Source organism: Poeciliopsis prolifica, unplaced genomic scaffold (genome assembly GCF_027474105.1).
Source record: "Poeciliopsis prolifica strain line A6 unplaced genomic scaffold, Auburn_PproV2 SCAFFOLD011, whole genome shotgun sequence".
Classification (NCBI taxonomy): Eukaryota; Metazoa; Chordata; class Actinopteri; order Cyprinodontiformes; family Poeciliidae; genus Poeciliopsis; species Poeciliopsis prolifica.
The window spans coordinates 1,154,286-1,178,525 of NW_026562386.1; the positions used below are offsets into that span (position 1 = coordinate 1,154,286).

General features: G+C 37.6%; 1 protein-coding gene across 1 annotated transcript in view; it reads right to left on the reverse strand.

Annotated features, from left to right (window-relative positions):
- Window positions 1–241: 241 nt before the first annotated feature.
- Window positions 242–24,240, reverse strand: part of galnt18b (UDP-N-acetyl-alpha-D-galactosamine:polypeptide N-acetylgalactosaminyltransferase 18b) — a 79,563-nt gene continuing 55,564 nt past the window's right edge. The window contains exons 7-11 of the mRNA XM_055036715.1: window positions 15,351–15,536; window positions 10,829–10,966; window positions 8,274–8,369; window positions 4,615–4,779; window positions 242–1,073 (exon numbers count right to left, since the gene is read on the reverse strand). Of these exons, the coding sequence (XP_054892690.1) occupies window positions 927–1,073; window positions 4,615–4,779; window positions 8,274–8,369; window positions 10,829–10,966; window positions 15,351–15,536 (732 nt within the window). The 3' untranslated portion in view covers window positions 242–926. The remainder of the gene's footprint in view (window positions 1,074–4,614; window positions 4,780–8,273; window positions 8,370–10,828; window positions 10,967–15,350; window positions 15,537–24,240) is intronic.

Sequence of the window (24,240 nt, forward strand, 5' to 3'; positions counted from 1 at the left end):
ATCAAATCAGTAGACTTCACCAGGTTTTCATAACTTAACCAGCCACATAATCTGCCAAATGCAATGTCTCTGGGTTCTTTAATGAAATGATTATTGGTTCTGGTACATATCCAGAACCAAATTGGTGACCATTTGTGTCTGTTCTGGAGGTCGAATAAATGGGTAGAAAAACATGAAGGTACAAAATTAGCTCTGCTTTCTTTAGGGTGAGGTGATTTTTTTTATTGTTTCTTTCCAAACCTTGAAGCACATTAACCTACATACACATTTTGAAATATGTTACTTGGTAAATAAAGCCAAATTGATATAAATAAATCTAATACATGAAATGAACAGCAAACTATACAGATGAATTGTAGTTTTGAATACTTTTAATTTCAGTAATGGTATCACACACCTTTGGGCAACAAATATAAAAGGCACTTTTACTCAGTAGTTCTCATCATTTTTTCACTGATAAACGTATAAGAAAACCTTTAACATTTATAAAATATCATCTCCCAATTTATTTCAACATTTTTCACAACTGTACAGCTTCATTGAGTAGTAAATCTACAAACCTGAGACACTAAAATAAAAATAATTACAGGTTTCGAAAGCTTGCTACACAGTAGCAAATTTAAACAGAAAACGCAGGTCAACCAAAATCTGACTAAAATACATTTACCATAAAATATACTAAATATACCATCTTGTCAAGTATGCAAAATATCTGCAACCTATGGCTGATTTCGTTGGTGAAATAAAATGTTTAACATTTAGGATGAAATGATGGCCGCTCATCAGAGGACATCATGGCTCAAAATGAACTTATCCAACCATGCAGCGCTTTCCTGCTTCTTGTCCTTTCACACAGCGCTGATGTGCAGCCAGATACACACAGACGTGCTCTGAAAAAGACTCCAGTGTTTTCCTTCGGCACACGATTATAGCAAGTTGCTAAACAACACATTTGTGATGAACCATTTCTGTCCGGAGCATTTCTGCAGAGCCAGTTGGTAGCCAAACTCATTGTCGCTGTTCACCACAAGCTCTAGGCATCTCTTTGATTTTCTGTTCTGAATAGATCCTCCCTGAAAAAGATAAAAGCAGGCTAGTTAGAATTGTGCGGGGCTCGAGAAGAGCAATTTGAGCAGAATGCAACTTCCCCTCTCTAAACCCACACTGCTGTTAAGGAATATCAATGTAAGCTGCAGAAGTGATTTCCTCGATAATGTCAACATAGTTAAAGGCAAAGAATCAGAAAGAGTAGAAAACATACTTTCTCAGATTATTGACAGAAGGAAAATATGTAATAAAGGAGGAACTAACATCATGTTTACATTCATGGACAACATTTCAATATTAGGATTTAATGGATAATACAACAATGCTAAAGAAAGATGCAGAATAAAACAGTCTATTACCAATATGACAGCTAAAAGTCCGACACCGAGCTCTGATAAAACAAAGCAGTCACTCATTACAGTGTCAGGGTTGACCAAAGAGGAGGCCTTTAGCAGTCAATACTGTGTTAAGAGAGTTGTATAGAGAGAGCTCTGCTCTTCACTGAAGAGGAGCTAAAAGGTGTGGGAGGAAAAATGCACAAGAATAGGACAGCTTATAAAGACTGTGATATAAATTATTCTTGGTGTTTTTCTACACAAGTTTGGCTTTTCTGTGAAACACCAACAATATTTATAATAAGTAACAGATTCATAGGAAATCTGTTACTTATATTTACAATCCTTTGTTTATGGACCATTATGTGAGGACGGCTTGTGCCAAATTATGATTCAATGCATCCAGTAAACCACCATCTATTTAGACCTGGACCTGTTTCATGTATTTAAACCAAATGGACATCCTACAAGAGCAGAATACAGATTAACACATTGCACCAATCAATCATAGCATTTTGGAGAAACGTTAGGCCTGTGTGAACACCCAGTCGGTGGAGGCATATGACTGTTTGTACGGAGCCACGTTCTGCTGGAGGTTTCTTCCTGTCAAAGAGTTTTTCCTCTCCACTATCGCTACATGCATGCTTGGTATGATGGATTACTTTGAAATCAACAACACAAGTGATTTTCTGTTGTCACTAAAATGTTTGTCCAGGAGGAATGAATGCTGAAAGTCAGTGACTTGATGTGTAACTGTTTTTTTTTTTTTTTTTTAATTCATCCATACCGCTTCCTGCACCCCCCTTCCTCTCCCCTGCAATGGCATGACACCCCTCCAGGGGGCGCGTCCCACACTTTGGGAACCACTGCCCTACTCCTTGCAGGGTTGACCCTTAAAGGACAAGGAGGTATATAAAGGTCACTGAGGAACAGGCAGTGTTCACCCAAGACAGGTTTCCAGAATTTGACTTAACAAAATTAATATAAATACATCAGCATAAAACAGCTTGAATTCTGCTTGGGCTGTAGCTTCTTGAATATTGGCTACATTCACCGATGCCCATAAGTTCTTCCAGCAATAACTCATGCTGATGGAGTCGGTGGGAAGGAAAGATTATATCAAGCAATCTGTCTGCTTGAAACATATGCCTAGAACATATTGTTTTCTGTTAAATCACACAGTATTTAATTAAAATCGGGAACCTTTTAAAGCTACAACAAACTTACTTTAGTTAATGTACTTAACTTAGTTTATTGCTCATTAAGCAACATGCCAGGTGTTTCTTTGCATACCTAAAAAAAAATAAAAGTAAAACATTAAAGGAAAAATGTCTCGCCCAGTCTTGGACCCGGACGCTTTACGTTGTTCCCACCTTGACAGCTCAAGTGAAATAAAAGACAGAAAAAAATAGACGTGTACAGGAACTGAAGTGGTCTCAGGATGTCTGCAGCCTACCTATGATGAAACTGAATGAATAAAACAAGCCCAAACAAAAAAAAAAATGCTTTTCTTGTCACATACTTTGTTCCCAGTTCATTATAGACTTTAGTTGGCCTTGACGTATATAACAGTCAATAAAAAAAAGCTGAAAATTATGATTTGCCTATTATTTAATCCTTATACAATTTTTAATTAAAAACGGGAACCTTTAAAAGCTACAGAAAACTTACTTTAGATAGAGTTTATTGCTTATGAAACAATATGCCACGTTTCTCTTTGATTGCTACTTGGAAATTTCAATTTTATGAAGATAAAATCTACTCTCCCAAAAAGAAGCATTTTGTGACATTACGTATAGCCTCCGGCAAATGATCCCATTTATTTTAAGTATTTCCATAAGAGTTGTTTTTGTTTATGCTGTCCACATATTTACCTGATCAGTTCTTATTTTCACCCTAAACTTTCAAGAGTTCAAAGATAATTAATTTTTCAAACGTGAGGGGTAAGTCCAAAATGAAACTCTGAATGACTCTTAATCTATACAATGAAATGCTGAGCTGCAGCTTTGCTCCTTTGTATGAACAATACAAATCTGCAAATATTTACTGATCAGTGAACATGAGAAGATCTAATTTATGCTACAATCTGTGGGGTTCAAACTGGATTTTCGGTTTTCCTGATAGAACAATGGGTATTTGAATGTATGAATAAAAAGGCATTCCTGCAATTTGTACAAGTCGGACTAATCTGTGTGCACATCTATACACATTACTTTCATGCTGCAAAGCACAACTTAAAGTCAATCACAATAAGTGAATCTCGTGGTGACTAGAAGAAGTGAACCAATATTCCAGCTCTAATGGAAAAAGATGAAAATATCTTTAGTCATGAAGGTTTTCTGCAGACTGGTGTGGTATTTGTATCAACATCAAATAAACCCTCTCTTTTATTTGCAGATCTTTCTGTTTCGTAAAGTTGCTTTGGCTGCATCAAAGCGATCTATTTCCGTTTCAGTTCAACACTTTGCACATGTGCAGTCACAACCATGTCAATAATTGATGCCACATTTCAGAGACATGATAAGCTTCAGCCTCACTGACACGCTCCCATAGCGCTTACTGCATTATGCAGCGTTAACTAAAATAAAGATCAGTGTGAAGATCTGTGACATCCGAGCTCGAGCATGAAAAACCTTTTTGCCGATGACGGTGTAAAACCAGGCAGACAAATGAGCGGTGGCAGTGCAGCATTGAGAAGGTCAAAAGGGTGATGTTTTTGTTCTAAAACAGGCCTAATTTTAAAGCACTTACATGGAATAAGTCGCATCTTACTGCTAGAGAAACGGAAGCCTGTGATTACTGCGGCAATGACAGCCTTCAGAGGCCACAAAATATATGTACCAGCTTAATTGCTGTTATCGGGTATGCAGTGAGATGTCTCCTGGTTCTGTTAAAATAACTTATAGTTTCAAAGCTGGAAATCTCAAATGTATAGTTTCAGTGACTCACAAAAATAAATGGCTCCATAAAAAGGGAATCCAATATTTTCAAGCACCTGCCACAAAAAAAAGAAGAAAAAAAACTTTAACTGTCGGTGTATTTACAGTAAACAGTTTTAAGGAGTCTGTGCAGGAGAACTGCTGTAGTTCCTAACAGAACTTTTAAAATCACTAAGTTCTTCTCTTACTACTCTATATTATAGTCATGTGTCCTTCAGTGTCGATGCACTCGCTTTGCAGTCGAAAGTGTAGTAGGTGTAGTAAAGGTGACAGCATGTTTTAGGAATCATCACCTGAGTAAAGAGCCAGTGGAGCTTCATACGTTTGGCTGCGGCGTAGCTACACTCAATGAGGCGTGGCCTGCCATTTACGTCCACCAGGCACTTGTTGTCGTCGTCATCAACGGTGGGACTGAGCAGTCCGACAAGGAACTGCTGGTTACTGGTGTAGTACACATTCTGAAAGAGAGACCACATGCCAAAGTGAAAAAGTGTTTGCTCACCGTTGACATTTAGCTGCTCCCTCACCCAGAGCTCCACATGCCCATAAAGGTGCTTAACTGTGCAGTAAATGAGGCTAGGTCATTAAGGATGAAACAGACATCTAAGGCTAAAAATACTCCGCTCCTGGGTGAATACAACTTAAGAAAGGTACAGGTGATGCAAACAGGCTCTTTATTTATTCAGTATAGGAGAGAAAAATAAGTGATCTGTTAGAATTTTCTCAGTTGTAAGTTTTCTTATGATAAGCTGGAAAAAAGCTGCAAATTATTTGCGAGAATAATGCAAAACCGTGTAATGTACTCACAAAGCCTGCCATAGTCTGAGATTGTGCTTCAGAGCAATTAACAATAAGTTCTTTGTGCTAAATGAGTCTTTTAATTCTCTCTTTTGTGCAAATTTAAGATCCATAAGGTAAGTAAAAAAGGAACAGAAAGAGAGTTTGATTTTACAGAAAATCTCTGGGCTTCATTTTTGTGGTTTAACAAAAGGTAAAAAGAGAAAATACTCAGGGAAGCTTAAAGCAAAAAGTAGTCATTTATGTGGCAGAACTTTATCTTCTTTTTTTCTCTCCCACTCATTGACGACCCCACATATTTAGTAGATGACCTGCCATAAGGGCGTAACACGCCTACGATGACTGGACCACAGTATCTAACTGTGCACTGCTGAGAGCCGGTAAAATTAGCTGCCCGCCTCCACCTCAACCAGCAAGAACAGTCATAGAAAATTAATAATAATGTCACAGGGAACCTTTTCATGCATAGTATGTGCTTCTAATTTACTGTATATTATTGCTCTGCATTGCTTTGAATATCCTAAATATGTCTTTGCAGTTTTTAAAAAGACAGATGAAAACATGAACATATCAACCGGTTAGTAATTTAAGCATGATATGGAGTGAATCAGGAACATAAGATGTATGTTATAGTAAATGTATCATTCATAATATACTGTTGTGGAAAAAAAACTTATTTCTAAGCACTGCTCAGGTAAAATCACTCAATCAGGTTTATTCATGAATTGTGCACAACTCAGAGATAGTAAGATAATCAACAATCAAGCCAGTCTGGATGCAAAGCTCTGCTGGACATGTAAGATAAAGGATCTAAAGCATGGGTAAAGGTCTGCTTCCCATACAACTGTGGGAAAAAACTTCAACCTTGCACATGTAACCCAAATGGCATTATCTTGGTGGGACCATAGAAGAAATAATAAAAAAACACATAACAATACGACTAGCAGATGTGTCCTTATTGTAACTTTTCCATCACAATACGTAAAACAATTTTGGAGTATTTACTTATTTTCTTTGGCAGCAAAAAATATGTCGATATGCTTTCACTATAGTCTTATTTATTTTTCTTTGCCAAAAGAGCCTCCTTCACACCAGACTTTTGTTTTTAAGAGACAGCAAATGAGCAAACTGTCTTTCTCGTGGCTTTTGTCTTGTGCTGCTCATTTTTGGAGCAGTTCAGAGTGCTGGGCCATATATGACGTTCTGGTCTATTGTTTTTGGCTTTAAGATTAGGTTTTTTAGTCATACGTCTGCTGACAATCTGCAAGCTTGGCAATACTCTTCCTTCCATGTGTGGCGTTTCTTTCAGCATAATTATCTCCTTTGTTTGCAGCCACTGCTTAAACACAATGTCTGAGGTGTGCTCAAAGCTTGCTCAAGAAAAAGCTACTTATAGTGACATAAATTTTACATATTCCAAAAAAATATTTTTTGTTTTCTTGGAAACAGTCGAATCCCCAGCCGATGACAGGAGGTCCTTTCTGATTCTGAGGTGGGAGAAAATGCAGTGAGTCCCAGTCAAAGCATGAAGTCAAGTATCCTTAATCTCAGTGGGAACTCCCATTGATAGCAGATGCCAAAAACATAAAGCAATAGAAAACCTGCTCTTGGTGCAACTTACATTGTTTTGCCTTGGGCAACTCCCTACATGACCCACAGCAAAAGTCTGCACTGATGGGAACTGACTGTAGATGCATGAGCCGCTTGGAGTAGAAAACATGGAGTAGAAAACATGTTCAAAGAACCAAGAACCAAGGGGTCATGGTTCGAACTTCTGCTTTGGTTCTCAGTCTAAATTAGCGAGACTTTTAGTAAATGAAAACCAGAAGAAGATATAAAAATAAACCGAGATAAGAAAAAAATATTCAACATTAATATAAAGTCAGATTGTCTTTGAAATAATAAGGGGTCTCTTTAATCGTCTTTTGTTTGTTCAAATGTTGCCTATCATGCTGAACCCTAATCAGAGGAGTTAATAAAGTGTCTGTTAAAATAATAGTTTCAAACTTAATTTACAAATGAAGATTTGATACTGTTCACTCTGTTACTAACTGAAGCTGTTAAACTCTTAAAAGTCCAGATCATAGGTTACATATAGTGATTAGCTTTGTAGAAGAAGGTTCACAAATAATGTTGTAAATTTCTAAATTAATGTAACATGTCCTGCTATGATCAACATGATGTAAATCCTTAATTTCCAGGAATAATCAGATGCATTTTGACCACATAGATAAACTGTGAAGCTCCACAGAAACTCAGAGGGAAGATGAAACATTTACCGGCAAAGATATGTCTTTGTGATATAACCTCTGCTGGCAAACAGATGTTAATCTGTTTTTATTTAATTTAGGAATCATGTGTAGCAGCACATGTAATATGGTAAAAAAAAAACGCCAAAAAACCCCTCCAAAGATATCTCTCTTTTGTTTCTGGTGTGTTCATGTTTTGAATAAAACGGAGAAAAGGTTTTGTAATCACCAAACAAGGCTGTAAGTTTGAATCAGGTTTTAAATCTACACCTGTGATGTCATCAACACAGGTGTACTAAGTCTGAAAATGTGTCCTGCAGATTCCTCCGACTGAGCAGAGATAATGGGAGATCTCTGTCTCTAGGAAAGTTTAACAATGTCTGAAAGCAATCTGTTCAGATGTAATGGGATGGAACAATCAATATGAGCTGGAAGAGGCAGGAGAAAATAAATGATTATCATGCTTTGCTAACACTTAAACTCCAGGTTATTTAGCTGAAATATATCCTGAACAAGCGGTTCAGAGAGTTTAGGACATTGAGTAATGAGAACTGAGAAAAAACCCGCCTCTTATAAACAAGCTGTTATGATCTCCAAAACAATGGGGCTGAAATTTAGTCTAAATGTTTTTACTCTCTTATAAGTCACTACTAAAATCACATCTTCTGACAGAAAACTGAAAACAACACAATAATGTTTGTAGTAAGTTTTCTTGGAGAAAAAAAAAATGCTATTTCTATTCAGAAAGTCCTGAGAAGTCGATCATGATATTTGGTTAAAAGTTATTGAAAAGCAAAGAGGGGATTTTTTTCTCGATTGTCTACTGATGGCGGCAGACGAAAAAACTAAAGATGTACCACAGAAGAACAGAGAGAAAGAAAAGAATATAAAAAGCAGGTTCTAACCTGTGGTGTCATCCCATGACACAGATACAGGATGGGGACGTTGTCGTTGTCGGGTCCCTGGTCCAGACACAGATCGTTCTTCACAGAGTTTCTCAGCTGACAAAAAAGAAACATACATAATAAAGAACATTGTTTTACAGAGGTGTAAAACTGTTTGACCAGATATTTGTAATAAATATTGTAACAAGTAGAACATCCACTTCTGACGCAATGTCTAATTTTGCTCTACATACTGGGTGAAAAAGGATAAAAAGATGTTTACCACGAACTTCATAAATCCACCCCTCTCCAGCAAACTGCTTATTTGTCACCTGAAACATCAGTCTGGCAACAAATACAGCTATCTAATGGGACGCAGTACAAGAAAGAAAATAACTAAGAAAATACTCTTTTTAGGCATTATAAGACATATTAAGATTTTAGAAGGTTTTCTAAAAATATATATTTTTTTAAATAAATCAACCCTTACTGACCCCAGAATGTAGTAAAACTAGCATACAGAATAATTTGGCCTTAAAATCCTGTGTAAATAAGCAGATGTGTTTTAGATGGTTCTAAAACCAAACAGGCCTCAGTCCATCTGTTTTGTTAAATAAGTCTGAAAAGTCACAATATAATTATTTATTACGTTGGGCTGGGTGAAATGAAAAATATATGAGTTTGTAACATGTTACTTCAGATCCTTGGTGGGATTTACTTTGTAAATTATCAATGCAACACATGCAGACAGAGGTTAATTCATCCATAAATTCTCCTAATTCCTGCAGAGCATTATTCCCCATCTGAATGGGAGGGATCATTAAGTTTTCAGCAGTTTATTTTAGTAATGAAAATGTTTCCAAGAATGTAGAAATTTTGCAACCACAGAGGGAAAGAAAGCTGCTCAAGCCTCCCACCTTTGCTGTGATTCACATGAAAAACTGAATCAAAATTCAAAAGTACAGAAGAAGCTGGAGTGAGTTAGAACTTCTAAAATGAGAAACCTGTTCAGAATCTGCTTAAAGTCAATTTTGCATTATAAAAATGCAAATCAGATGAGATACGCTTCGTGAACATGACTCAGCCTTTCCAGGCCCAAAGGAAAATTATTCATGCTCGTCATGACAAAGGTCTCCCTGATTGCAAGGTACAAAGTGCACAGTGGGAAGCTTCAGGGATAGTGGTTTTAGAGGAGAGAAAAATAGGCAAACACGGGTGATAATAAAAACACATCTGGGAATGATTTCAGCTCCCAGCTTGCATTGGAGATAAATATGTCTATCTGATAATCAGCAAACCCACAGGTACCTTGACTGTTAGGTAAACAACACAAGACCAGACATTTTGAATGCAGGGGACAAAACAGCAAACAGACAGAACTGATTGACACCTGTGAAAGCATAGTCACATTTAAAACCCCTTTGGGCTCCTGTAATGTATGTTGTATTTCAACGAAAGGTTTGAATGGTGCCTGGTGATAATAGTGGGTTAAAACAATCCTTCAGATTTTTCTGAACTTCTCAATAAAAAAACCAAAACATGGTTGAGTTAAAATGACAACTCTTACATTCACCTTCCTGGGACAAGGATGGAGAGTCGGGGTAACTGAAGCCTGGAGACGCACGATTACATGTTAGGTTAATAAAACCCTACAAAACATTATGACCAGAGAAGGTTAAGAAACTAATATGGTTGAGCTTTAAGAGGAGAATGTTTCTTTAAACTTCTGTTTCATTTTATGTATATAATGCTTCATGAAAAGCTGAAAATATCCAGGAGAAAAACAATGCTCGACAAAAAGAAAAAAAAAATCACATCAAATTAAAATCACAAGACAGGCTAGCATGACAGAGTTATTTCAGTTTAGTTCTGCAGAAATCTTAAATAACAAAATGTCATCATGGATTATAGTTAAAAAAAACATAAACTGTTCTCTCTTGCATTAAATGAGGTCAACATTCAGCAGCATGTGACAAATCCTCCAGCCATCCTGACCGACTACAGACCATCAAATGCCTGTGACAAATGTAGAATAATGAAGTAAACTCAACTGAACAAATTATTTTAACGACGCCAGTTTATTCTTCCTCTGTGTAAGGAAGAATAATATATTTTTGTATATTTACAAAATATACAAAAATATCTATTGGTCACAAACAATCTCTGGTTTTACAGTGCAGTTTGTGTGCCAGTCTGGGTTAGGATCCATCGTGTTGATGCAAGGTGGGAGGACTGTGGAAATAAAGCTATTTGAGAACAACTAGAAATGGGTAAATAGAAGCGCAGCCAGCTTGTCCTGCTGGCTGTCAGTATTTCTGTCAAACGTGTCTGCAAAGCCCTTCAAGGGAATGTGTTTCACATATAAAGCTAGATTTGGAGAATTTATCTTTTTAATCAATGCAAAGAACAAAAAAATTAATGAAAACAAGCAAGCAAAGCAACGTAAAATGTGCGGTAAATTTATGCATTATGAAAGTAGCGTGGTGGATTTAAAGGATTTGCTTGGGCACAGCTATAGGCATGTTCTGGTTTATTTTAGACAGTGGATTAAAGCGGTGAAGGAAAGCAAGGCTTACAACTCCATAGGCGATGGTGTCGCTGTACATCCTCATCTCGGGGTAGATGTTGACCAGGTACCAGCGGAAAGTTTTGCACTGCAGTCTCTTCCTCAATGCTTTTCTCTCTGAGATGTTTCCAATATCAATCCCTGAGTCCTGGATCAAAAGAAAACATTCATACACAAAGACATGGATATGCATGTACAGGTTGAATCCAAGAGGCAAATCATGTAACATATTAGTAACAGATATTTTCTACTGATTACGTTTATGTTTCTGAAAACCAAAAGCCCTTAATTAAAGCTTTTTTTCTTTTACTGACATGAAACAATCTATTAACCAGCACCCCAGACCCAGTCTTATCGTAACATCATGAAAGTAAGTGAGTACATTTGCTTTGGGTGAATATAGATTTCTTCATATACTTTAGAGGCAAAATTACCTCTTAATTTCTAGTATTTCTTTCCGGTTAGCTCACACTTTCATCGTCACAGACAAAAACGAAGAGAAAATGTTTTGAACGTGCAACACATTCAAGAGTTGTCACTCTTGCTTAAGCGAAATTTTTTTGTGTGGGTATTATTTTTGTTTAATGATATATGGCATTAACTAAGATGTGCTTAGTTAATTTTATGTCCGAAAAGCAATGAGGAAAAACAATATGACCCTGTTCCTTGAGTTCTTGCTCAAACTGCAAACTACAAACAGTATCTGAACCACAAAATGGATCCGTGAACATGTACAGTGTGGAGGACTGTAGTTATGAGTTTAATCGTGAACAATGCCAGGATTATATGTGTCAACCTTTGGAGCAGAATGAACTTGACTTCACAATCCTGCAAACATCACATATCTCATAAGTATTTGCATGCAATAGAGAAGTAAGAAACTGTGGAGCTCTGGTCAGAGTTTTGTCGGAAGTTACAGTTTTGCACTTGCCGGTGTAAAACACCACAACTTCATATCAGTTATGGTTTGACCTGCATTTTATTCTTTGTTTCCACAAAGGTGTATATAGGTGTACATCTTTTGACAATATTACCTAAATACAAAACGTCGCCTGTTTAAGAAAATAAAAATAAAATGCCACAGTATAAATAGATGTGTATGTATAGCACAATAATCAACTAATCTTATGGGTTTCAGTATGTTTTTATTCAATTTTCATTAAAAAAAATAAAAATAAAAACACTCACTGTCCGACCACGATCCTGTCCATATTAACCACCCTACTGAGGGACAGACCATAATGGAGATGTTCCAATATCCTTTGAAATTTTTGTTTTTTACAGTTTGCAATGTCATAGTAGCTTTGGTATATTACTCATCCTCCAGAAATGACCTACTCCTCACTGAAAATAACAACTGAGGACTCTTTTGAGGCTCTTTATTTGGAATGAGTGCGCTTTAATTAGGATTAGGATATAATTGTCATGTGCTTGAAGTTGAAAATGTATTTAGCTGTGTTTTTTTATCCTTCACCTTTTTATTATGGGATTCAATTTTCATTCCGCAATCGATTGTTGTTCTGTGTTGAGTCAAACTAAAGTGGGTGTAAATGTTGATGACAAAGCTTTCTGATGCTCTGAGGTGTTCACATGTGACCTCAAATGGGTGCAAACTTGAGATGAGCGCTGCGGATATTTGTGCTCTCAATTAACACAGACAATTTTTGTGTGTATTTGGTTCATGGGACCGTAGCCGGGGCCAAATTTTATGCTTCTTGAGTGGAGCCTCTGTTAAATGCCTCGTTATTGACTGACTGAATGGCCTGCAGATGTTCAATTCGTCTATTTATAAAATAGATTTACATAATCAAACAAATTAGGAAGAGTAAAAAAGACTCAGCCAGCAAACTTCCCCTTGAGGGCATGTGAAATTCAAAACATTGGGAGAATTTTTGATATGACTAAATCCAGTTTAAGAAAAAGCAAAAAACAAAAAAACCCACCACCTATATATTCTAAAAACACAATAAATAAATAAATATCAAGATGTCGAGCACAACTAAGCATTTCTTTCTAAATATGGACTGCTGTTGCCATATACAATCTTAGATATTCATTAAATTAAATAACTTTATATGATTAAATTAAATGAGAAATATCTTGGTTTTATTAAATCAGCTTTAGCTTTTGGAATAATATGAATTAGTTTTCAACCAAGTCACAGCTTTAATCCAGTTGCCTTTCCTTGTTTATCTGTCTATGTTTTATTATCAGCCTCCAGCTTGGATGTCTTTATTGCCTATGTTTGGAACATTTCACTGCATATTAAGCATCTAGTTATTCTGTAGCACGAATCTAATTCAGAGCACTCTGGAAGTGACATGAGGGTGTTTAAATGGTGTCCGGGGCCTTTTTTTTAAGAAAACATCTGAAATTGGAAAAGAACTGATCACTCTCAGCCTGTGACCCTCAAAGGATGTGGCAGCTGGAAAGAGTTTGTAATTTATTGCTCCAATTTAATTTAGCTGTTTTTGGTATTTTACTCAGTGTGTTCATAGATTCGGGACTATTTTTTTAAAACCAAGACTAATTGTTTAAGGTTTCAGAAACATAAAATCCCAAAAAATATCAATAGCTTACAAACTAAACGACAGATGTGACGATACCATTTAATGGTGTTTTGTTTAATCACATCACAGCTCACACTAAAGCCTTGCCGCACAATTTGTTGAAGTATTTGACTTTTCAAACCTTTTAGCAAGTTTAGATTTGACGTTTGAAAAAAATGCATGCATGCATTGGACGACTATGCTGCCCATAAAAACAGTGAAACGTCATAACAGATGGGTCACAAAGGACATGTGATGAATGCAAAATCTAACAGTCAGGGTTGTTGCTTCAGGTTTTTATAAAAAATAAAATTCCTAGCTGAATTTAGTGTTTTAATAAAATAAACTGATGTAATCCATGTTTTGTCTTCCCTGGTATTCTGCCACATTACCCCTGCTTTGCATTTATGGGCTTGGAGAAATGGTAATTCTGTCTGTGGGGTTTTGGATGATATTAAAGGCTATCTTAATATTGATATTAAAGGCTATCTTTAATCTTAATCTTATATATATATATATATATATATATATATATATATATATATATATATATATATATATATATATATATATATATATATATATATATATGAATTTAAATGTGTTTGAATGGGTGGATGAGAACATGAGTTGTGCTTAGTTTTTAATATTGTTTTCCATTTGACTACATCTTTGTTGAGTAAATAATGACATGATGGAATCTGTGGTGTTTTGTTTAGAAAGGTAATTTCATATCACATCATAATATACCTTTAAACAATATAATTGCAGAGAATAATTTTGTGATAAAAACTTAATTTGATGGAAACTAATTTACAAATTTAAACAAGCAAATCATTAATTCTCTTCAAATAGTACATCCAGATAAATAGGATCAACTAACAAAAAGATTATCACAGGAAGAAAACGTTTGTATTTCAAAACTGAAAGTGCATTATGTGTTGTTATCTTATTCAAGAGCTTGTTGGAGCACATTTTATCTAAACATCCTATACATCCTAAGGTCAAACTTCTTCTTACTTCTTTAGTTCTTCAGAACAAAATGCACTGGAACCAAATAATTTATACTCATTTCACAAATATTTAAACAAAATCCTTCCAGATTTCCTCTTATTTAATCACTTGAAAGTGCAGATAGCTTTGCATACACCGATGCCAGAGCTTTTCAATAAGAAACAGACCGTTACTTGGCATATATTCCACTTACATATTTTATTTGCAAAGTCCACAAGCATCACTTCCCGCCTGCAGCTAATACAAGACAGTCTTGTAAAATATTAGGTTCATCAGATTCTTATCCTCATGATGATCTCAAAACGTTTATGTTACACAACCTTGTTAGGTTGCACTTATCTGAATGTTGTACAATGTAACATTGCAAGGCCATGAATAAAAGTTTTTAAACAGGACTGAGCCTAAATATTGTCATTAATTGGTGATCTCATTTTTGTTAAATTTTAAATTCCAATAAAATCTGAATAATTCAGAATTATTTGTGGATTTAGGGAATGACTATTTACTCCCCCAGTAATAAATATTGACTGCTCCAGGTTGAATCCCACCTCCCCAACCAACAAGATGTCGCATTAGAGTAAAATCATTTTATTGCTACTCGCATCCAATATTAGCTGGGAATATTCTGGGAATATTCACCCAGAACTGCAGCTACTATTTTGTTTTCATCCTTTCTGTTCAATATATCTTCTTTCTTAGCATTTAATACACAACACAAACATCCACAGTTCTGATGCAAAGTTGGACATCATTTTAGTAATTTGCAAACTTTTTAGTTTGCAATTTTTCTACTTTGCAATACAAATATGACTTTTAGTCATAAATAATGGGAATGGAAACAGTGACAGATATTTTCTTGCAGAAGGCTCCATGTTCCTGAGGCACTCCTACAATCTGTAGGAACCACAGCTCATATGTTGAAATATCAATAAAATGAAAAATGAAAACCAGATTAACACAATCACTCACCTCAATGGGGACATTCCAAGCCATGTAGACATGACTTTTGAACTCATCCATCCAGACCTCGGCTACCCTGAGGGCGTTTCGCCGAACGTGAGACGTCAGATCCTCTGTGTACGGCTTATGAGCGCGTTCAATGTGGGCGATACGAGCACAGGGCAAGACCTCCACGCTGCCACCACACTGCCACACCTGGTATAAAAAGATCAAATAAAGAAAAGTCAGTGTAGGGAACTGCAGGACGTTTTTACTTAACACTGATGACAAATGAAAATCACTAATATGTCTTAAGTTTATGCAAGAAAGTTCTAGATTTACTGTTGTTTGTAGGACTGTATATATATATATATATAAAAAAAAAAAAAAAATTCCCTTCTCACCCACCGCGGGTGGTTCTTATCCTCTGAGCTCGGGTCCTCTACCAGAGGCCTGGGAGCTTGAGGGTTCTGCGCAGTATCTTGGCTGTGCCAAGGACTGCACATTTCTGGACTGAGATGTCTGATGTTGTTCCTGGGATCTGTTGTAGCCACTGCTCCAGTTTGGGGGTTACTGCCCCGAGGGCCCCGATGACCACAGGCACCACTGTGGTCTTCACCTTCCAGGCCCTCTCCAGTTCCTCCCTGAGGCCCTGGTATTTCTCTAGTTTCTCGTGCTCCTTTTTCCTGATGTTGCAATCACTTGGTATTGCTACATCTACCACAACGGCTTTCCTCTGATGTTTATCCACTACGACAATGTCTGGTTGGTTCGCCATTACCATTTTGTCTGTCTGGATCTGGAAGTCCCACAGGATCTTAGCTCTGGCGTTCTCCACCACCTTTGGGGGTGTTTCCCACTTTGATCTTGGGGTTTCCAGTCCATATTCTGCACAGATGTTTCTGTACACTATGCCTGCCACTTGGTTATGTCGTTCCATGTACGCTTTCCCTGCAAGTATCTTGCACCCTGCTGTGATGTGCTGGACTGTCTCAGGGGCCTCCTTGCACAACCTACACCTTGGGTCTTGTCTGGTGTGGTAGATCTGGGCCTCTATTGCTCTGGTGTTTAGGGCCTGTTCCTGGGCTGCCAGGATGAGGGCCTCTGTGCTGTCCTTGAGTCCAGCTTTTTCCAGCCATTGGTAGGATTTACTGATATCAGCCACTTGGGTTATTTGCTGGTGGTACATCCCATGTAGGGGTTTGTCCTCCCATGATGGTATCTCTGGCACCTCAACCTCCGTTCCCTGTTGTCTGAGACATTCACTGAGCACATTGTCTGTTGAGGCTTTGTCTCTGATGTATTTATGGATCTTAGTTGTTTCGTCCTGGACAGTGGTTCTCACACTCACTAGTCCTCTGCCTCCTTCCTTGCGGCTCGTGTACAGTCTCAGGGTGCTGGATTTGGGATGGAACCCTCCATGCATTGTTAGTAGCTTTCTGGTCTTAATATCTGTGGCTTTTATCTCCTCCTTTGGCCAGCTAATTATTCCAGCAGGGTATCTGATTACTGGCAAGGCATAGCTGTTTATCGCACGGATTTTGTTCTTGCCATTGAGCTGGCTTCTCAGGACTTGCCTTATTCGTTGGAGGTATTTACCTGTGGCTCCTTTCCTTGTGACCTCATCGAGGTTGCCATTTGCTTGTGGTATACCTAGGTACTTGTAACTGTCCTCTATGTCTGCTATTGTTCCTTCTGGGAGTGAGACCCCTTCTGTGTGGATGACCTTCCCCTCTTTGTGACCAGCCGACCACATTTCTCTAGTCCGAATGACATCCCAATGTCAGTGCTGTAGATCCTGGTGGTGTGGATCAGTGAGTCGATGTCTCGCTCACACTTGGCGTACAGCTTGATGTCATCCATGTAGAGGAGGTGACTGATGTTGGCCCCATTTTTGAGTCGGTATCCGTAGCCAGTCTTGTTGATAATTTGGCTGAGGGGGTTCAGGCCTATGCAGAACAGTAGCGGGGACAGAGCATCTCCTTGGTATATGCCACATTTGATGGACACTTGTGCAAGTGGTTTGCAGTTGGCTTCAAGGGTGGTTTTCCACAGCTTCATCGAGTTTGCAATGAAGGCTCTCAGAGTCCTGTTGATGTTATACATCTCTAAGCATTCAATGATCCAAGTATGCGGCATTGAGTCATAGGCTTTCTTGTAATCAATCCAAGCCATGCACAGGTTGGTGTGTCGGGTTTTGCAGTCTCGGGCAACTGTGCGGTCTACGAGGAGTTGTGTTTGGCTCCTCTGCTATTTACACTGATACCCTTCTGTGCCGTGCTCATGTGTTTATCCATGTGTTTGCTTATCTTGGCCGCTATGATGCCTGACATGAGCTTCCAGGTTGTGGAGAGGCAGGTTATTGGTCGGTAGTTGGGTGGGACTGGACCCTTTGATGGATCCTTCTGGATTAGGATTGTCCGCCCTTCAGTTAACCATTCAGGGTGAGTCCCACTTTGTAGCAGCTGGTTCATTTGGGCTGCCATTCGCTCATGGAGAGCAGTGAGTTTCTTTAGCCAGTAGGCATGGATCATGTCAGGCCCTGGTGCTGTCCAGTTTTTCATACCTGAGACTCTTTCTTGGACATCTGTCACAGTGATGGTTACCGGGGCTTGCTCAGGAGGTTGCTGTGGTCCTCTCGTAGAGAGATCAGCCACTGTGCATTGCTGTTGTGGGACGCCTCCCTTTCCCATATGCCTTTCCAGTATTGTTCCGTCTCCAGCCTTGGTGGGTCTGCTCTGTTGTTATTGTTACCCTGCCATTGAGAGTACACCTTAGCTGGTTGAGTGGAGAAGAGCCGGTTAATCCTTCTGGATTCATTCTCCCTTGTGTATCTCTTTAGGCGGCTGGACAAGGCTTGGAGCCTCTGTTTGGCAGTCTCGAGTGCTTCAGGTATGGGCATCTGCCTGTACTTTCTGGGTACTGGTCTTTTCATTGCACCCTTGTGGAGCTCTGACAGTTGGCTCACTTCCCTCCTTGTTACCTTGATTTTAGCCTCTAACCGTCTTTTCCATGGTGGGTATTGGGTCTCATGGTTGCTCTTATAGCCAAGTATCTCAAGGATCACTGATGCTGAGTTGTAGATCAGCTCATTGGTTTCTGTTATGGTGTTGGTAGGGATCGTTCTCAATGCTGCATTCACATTCTCAATGAGACTTTCAGATGGTACTTCACTCAGCCGTTGTAATTGGCGCCGGGGAGGCCTGGTTGTCATTCGGGTCATGATTCTCTCTCTCAGGTCAGCAGCTGTCTCGTTCAGCTCTGTTTCGCTCATTGGGGCCGTGTATCCCCTCACTGGGTGGGGACTTGTAGTTAAGTCCCCACAGTCCTGACATCCGGGTTCCTCCCTTTTGCCGTAGCATTTGTGTTGTATCTCGTCAATCTCAAGTTGTGATAGCAGTTGCCGTTTGCGGATGTTGGACACTGAGCTACTAGTTGTTTAGTGCTTAGTGTTGACTGGGATGTCGAAGTAACCATTCCTTCCCAGTCTTTGCATGTAACCTCTCTCACTAGGGTTACTTGAGTAGTAGCATTCCAACAGATCCACATTTTCATCTCTCGCCCATTTCCGTCTTGTTCCAGTAGCCCATTTGTCATCAAGGTGCTCTGGTTCCCCAACACCTGACGCAGACCTTGTTTGGCCGGGCGACGTCTGAGCCGGCATGTTATGCAACTTAGTATCTCTCATGGTATGAGGTAGGCAGTAGCTTGAAGGGTCTTGCCTAAGGACCCAGACTGGATTCGAACCCTGCCCTCTCGGGTGATATACTGATGCCTTATGTATTGAGCTATCCAGTATATATATATATATATATATATATATATATATATATATATATATATATATATATAATATATATATATATATATATATTCAGGAAGTAACATCAGACTCAAAACCTGATTGTTGATTTAATGTAAATGCAGTTTAGGGATGTCCTATAACTCAGTGTTATAGGACACTGAGTGTGTCAGTGGAAGTGTCAACAGTGGAAGCATGCCTGGACTGTTTAAAGCACGCACTGGTTGACAAGCAGCTGCCCTTCATCACCTCAGACACTAGCCTGTGAAGAGGGACGCTTTGTGCTGGAGAATGTAAATAATCCCAGAGCAGACGAGGAAAAGCCAATACCACTAACTCTTTACATAATAAATCTCTCTGGGATGTTCAGGAAAAACAGGAAATAAATCTTTACAACTTCACACACCTGTGGTGTCTTCGACTAACATTTCTGCCAATAAAATTTGAAGTTTTTTTTTTTTTTTTGCATATTATGTGAATTAATATGCGTATTATTATACATTTCTAGTGTGAAAAATGCTCCAAACATTTTCAATTAATATGCAATCAGACAACAGTTTGGTTGATTATCTCTTTACGAACATTAAAGTAATTACATTCCTTTGCTTTTTATTACATTGTTACATACTTCAGCAGCCCAGTCAAATGCATTTAATCACTTTCTAATAAACATTAAAAAACATTCTTTAAAATATAAATATTAACACTAAGAGGGAGCCAAGGCACATAATTAATTAGGAGGATCACAAAGCCCTTGATTAGTTTATGAAGAATCTAAATAGTCACTTAAAACAGTTCACAAAAAGCTATGAAGAAGTGCTAAAGTGCTTTGATCAGCTTTATCCGGGTTCATCAAGGATGATTTTACTTGTAGAGATGGTAAAGTGTCCTCGGAAATCACTTGTGTGTATTGAGTTCAACACTTCCCCAATGCGACCTCCTATGTTTTGGATGAATACCGTTAATATCATCACTGAGGCTTTTGCAGCAAATTCCTTCCTCTCATTACCATCCAAAACAAAGTGACAAACAGCATTTAGTGCAAATCAGCATCATCAGAGACAAAGAACAAACATCACATGTGAGGTAAACTGCTGGCTTGATTTGCAGATTTTTCATGAGCCACTGGAAAGCCTTTCGAGAGAAAAAATAGTCACAAAAGCTGGTTAAGTAAACAAGATTACTTTTCAGACTACCAAGCTGACTAATGTGTATTTATGTTGGATTGTTGGATTAAAGTAGTAATAGCTACTAGGAAGGACAAAATAATACTTTTTGCTATTATTAGTGTTACTGTATTTTCATACCTTCTTGAAATAAATCAAACCTAATCACCAAACACAATAACTAATAATCAAATGATTAGAAAATGGTCTTTTTTTTCAGTTTTCTGAGCGATTTTAGGTATAAACACGTGGTAGAACCAAATACAACATTCATAAAGGAAGGTTACGGTACATCTGTTTTAACAGATATTTTCATTATATCTGTTTCTAATGAAGCAAACACATTTGTTGATGTTCATGCAACACAGGAGATAGTGCTGATGTCCGAGTAAATAAGGGCAGAAAATAAAAAGGGAAACAGCACAGTCTGATCTAATACTGGAGGTAGGAGGCAATCTGCCATTGTATATTTCTCCTTTGCAATTTATTTTTTTTCTATCAATAATTCAGATGGAAAAATGCAGAGCTGTCTAGAAGGGTATTTATGCAATGCATTATTTTTTCTCAGGTTATAGTTTATACATGGCTATGCGGCTGCAGCTTTAGGGTCACAAGATTGACTACAACAAAAATGACTCAACCATCTTTTTTTTTCCAAAACTGAAAGTGAAAAGGAAAATCTGGAGTGAATGACATGGATGCTGCCTTAATAAATCAGAAAACTTTGGATAAGACATATTTTAAAACTATAAAAATCATATTTACTGGTACTACCACTAGTAGGAGACAGCAACAGATTTCTTAACGTTGCATAAGAACACTTTTAAGAAGTTCAGTTCAAAAGCTATATCTAAATAGTTTATTGGCTGATGAGTAGTACACTGAGATACCAGAAGTCCAAAAATATTGGATTTGAAAAAAGCTCAAGAGATCAAATTGCTTGAAAGGCTTATGCAGTCTTTTGCCTACTTTTAAAGCAACATTTTCATCTTGAAGTATTTTTCCATTTATCATAAGTTGGTCATTTGTATTTTTAATGCAACGGCGCAAAAATTGTCCTTCTATTGTTCTGAATCACATTTCATGTCTGCCTAAGAGCTTTTACTTGATGGATATTTGTGAACTGCCTTCAGTGTTTGTTCCCTAAATTCATTACAATAATAAAGCAATGCTGTCAAGACAGCAAATCTGAATCTGTCATCATTTCCACTGGCTGCAGTCGAAGCACAGCAGCCTTATATCACCATTCCCAACAGTTGCATTTGAACAATCAAACCCACCATCTAATTTGCATCTTGACTCATGCAATCTGTTTCCCTATGTGCTAGTGAGCGAAAAACAATGCTGCAGCAAAACAATTATAGGACACTTTACCCATACACAGTCTTCAGTGTGACAGTTTTCTCAATTTCCTTGCTGTCAAATAGCCGACAAGATTTGTAAACACAATTACAGACACTTGCTTCATGTCATTTAGGGATGGAAGCATATTTCAGCCACATTGTGTTCAATGAAACCACCGCTTTCCCTCCTCCAGCGGATGTTTGAGTCTGTTTTGTTTCATTAGGAGTCAGGTCCGTCCTCCGAGTCACTCTGACTCCACCGCAATGAACCAATCTCAATCACAAGAGCAAAAGCACTTCTTTGTAAAGATGTACATAAAACATGGAGAGACACCACACCTGGTCCATCTTCAAGCCATCATCTCCCACCCCCTTAAAAGAACGTTTTCCCAAAAGTATTTTGGGAAATACTTTAGGAAAGGTTTTTTGTTTGAGAAGTTGTCCCATAGCTAATGTCAGATCACGATTAGCATTAGTGTGAGGATTTTATCAATACTGTCATCAGAATTTAACAAAAAAAGAAGCAAAACCAGGTGGAGCTGATTCTCCCAAATTGACTGTTAGCTCCAATTTTTGCTTTTTTTTGGTGCCTGGTATCTGCTCTGCCAGTACTAAGAGGGCCATCTTGTTTCAGCGAATATAAATTAACATAAGGAAAATGGGCAGAAAAGCTAGAAAGAATGAAAAACATTTTCTTGCTTAATGCTTAATGTTCCAGGGGGATGAAGCTTATAGGTTCTTCTTGAAACTGGAAAGACAACTTAGATGTGTGATATTACAAGCTATTATGAGCATATTATATCAATTCTGATCTGTTATCTGTAGTCATAGGCTGAGAAATCTCTGCTCATAGACCAAATCACAAATCCCTAAAACGTCCTTTTTAGGAACGTTTTTAAAGTCTGCTTATTTTCTGTCCTAAACCAGAGAGGAGAAAAGAAAAAGACAACAGACAGCATAGAGAATGCAAAGTGCTGTATTTGTCTCCTTCGTTAAAAGGAATAACAAGGTTTGAATTACAAGACATGATCCCAAAATATCCCTCCCTTCCCCAGAGGCCGTCTCTGGGATCGGTTACCAATTTGTAGCCCCAAAGCAACAATCTTATCTGTTGAGCAACAGAGTAAGAGACAGTGTGTCATAAACTCTGTGTTGTAAATCACTGACCGAATCACTGGAGAGTGTGAGGTGGGAGATTGTGTTAATCAAACCGATCTAAGTCATTCTGTGACAGGAACAGCATGGTGTGCTAAACAGATTTGTCTAAGCAGCAGGATACATAGAGAACATCTGCATTCTTATTGCTGAAACGCAGTTCTTGCTTTTTTTTTTTTTTTTTAGCATTTTCTGCACCAACAAATAAAAATTCAACAAGAATGAAATAAAATATTTTCCAATATTCCAATATGAATGTCTGCAAAGCAGAGCTGCTGACTGTAAATGACACTGTAATGGTTCCTTCAAAGGGTGTAACTTTAAATAAACATGTATCAGATTTTTCAATTATTGCATGTAGTTTCCAGGAATATGGGCTGAGTTCATCTGTAAGTTGTCAAACCACTTATTTTTCTTGGCTATCATTGCTTAGTATTGCACTCACTCCATGCTCTTTCCACAAGTTAGCAGTGCAGGTTTCTTTTTTAAGACTTGCTGTTTACACTCATGAATTATGAACAATATTCTGGAGAACAGCCTGCTTGGTGCAAAGAGCACAAGCCTTTGAGAATTGGACACTTATACCCCAGATGATACAAAATATGAACAGATAAATAAACTCCTCTAAAATTATGCCTAATACTTTATTCAAAAGTAGCCAAACCATGTCTGCACATTCAGAGCCTGATTATCTAGAAATTTTCAATGGATTTGTGAATGAAGCTAAAACTTCTATCATTACTTGTCCTCAGAATTTATTGTTTTTGTACAAGAATGTAAAGACTTGATTATGTCAAGACTTTGAAATATCTGCAGGATATTTTATAAATTGTTCTGTATTCCTGATTAGCCATTTTCATACTTTCAGGATATTTAAGTATTGAAAAACTTACTATGTACAACATTCTATGTAAAAGGACTCAGGTTGATAATGTAAAACCTTTCAAGACTTATAATCTAATACATGAAGACACTAATGAGAAAATTATGAGTGATTCTCAAGTTTCAATAAAGGTTGAGGGAATATAGGTTATCATCCCTCTTACTCACTTGGGTCTTTAATTAACCTAAAATATTATCCAATCTTTAAATGGTTGAAAGTTTTTAAAATCCACTTACTCACAGCAAACCAAGCATCTCCTCTTAGTTTCTAAAGTCTTATTATGTAACAATGGTAATACAATTCCAACTGAGGTATATATTTACATGTTTATCTGAAAAGTACATTAAAATATTTGCTATGTCAGGATTTGTCACTGTTTGTACAACATTTCAAGTTTAAATGATTTCCAACTTTCACTGGGTTTTTTACTGAATATTGGTCAAAGGTGAAATTGTTGCTTTTGATACATAAAAAGTAAAGAAAAACACAACAAAAATCTCAAATTTGATTCTGGTCCAAATCTTTTGAAATACTAATGCCTCCTCTTCACTATTACATCTCAAACTATAGA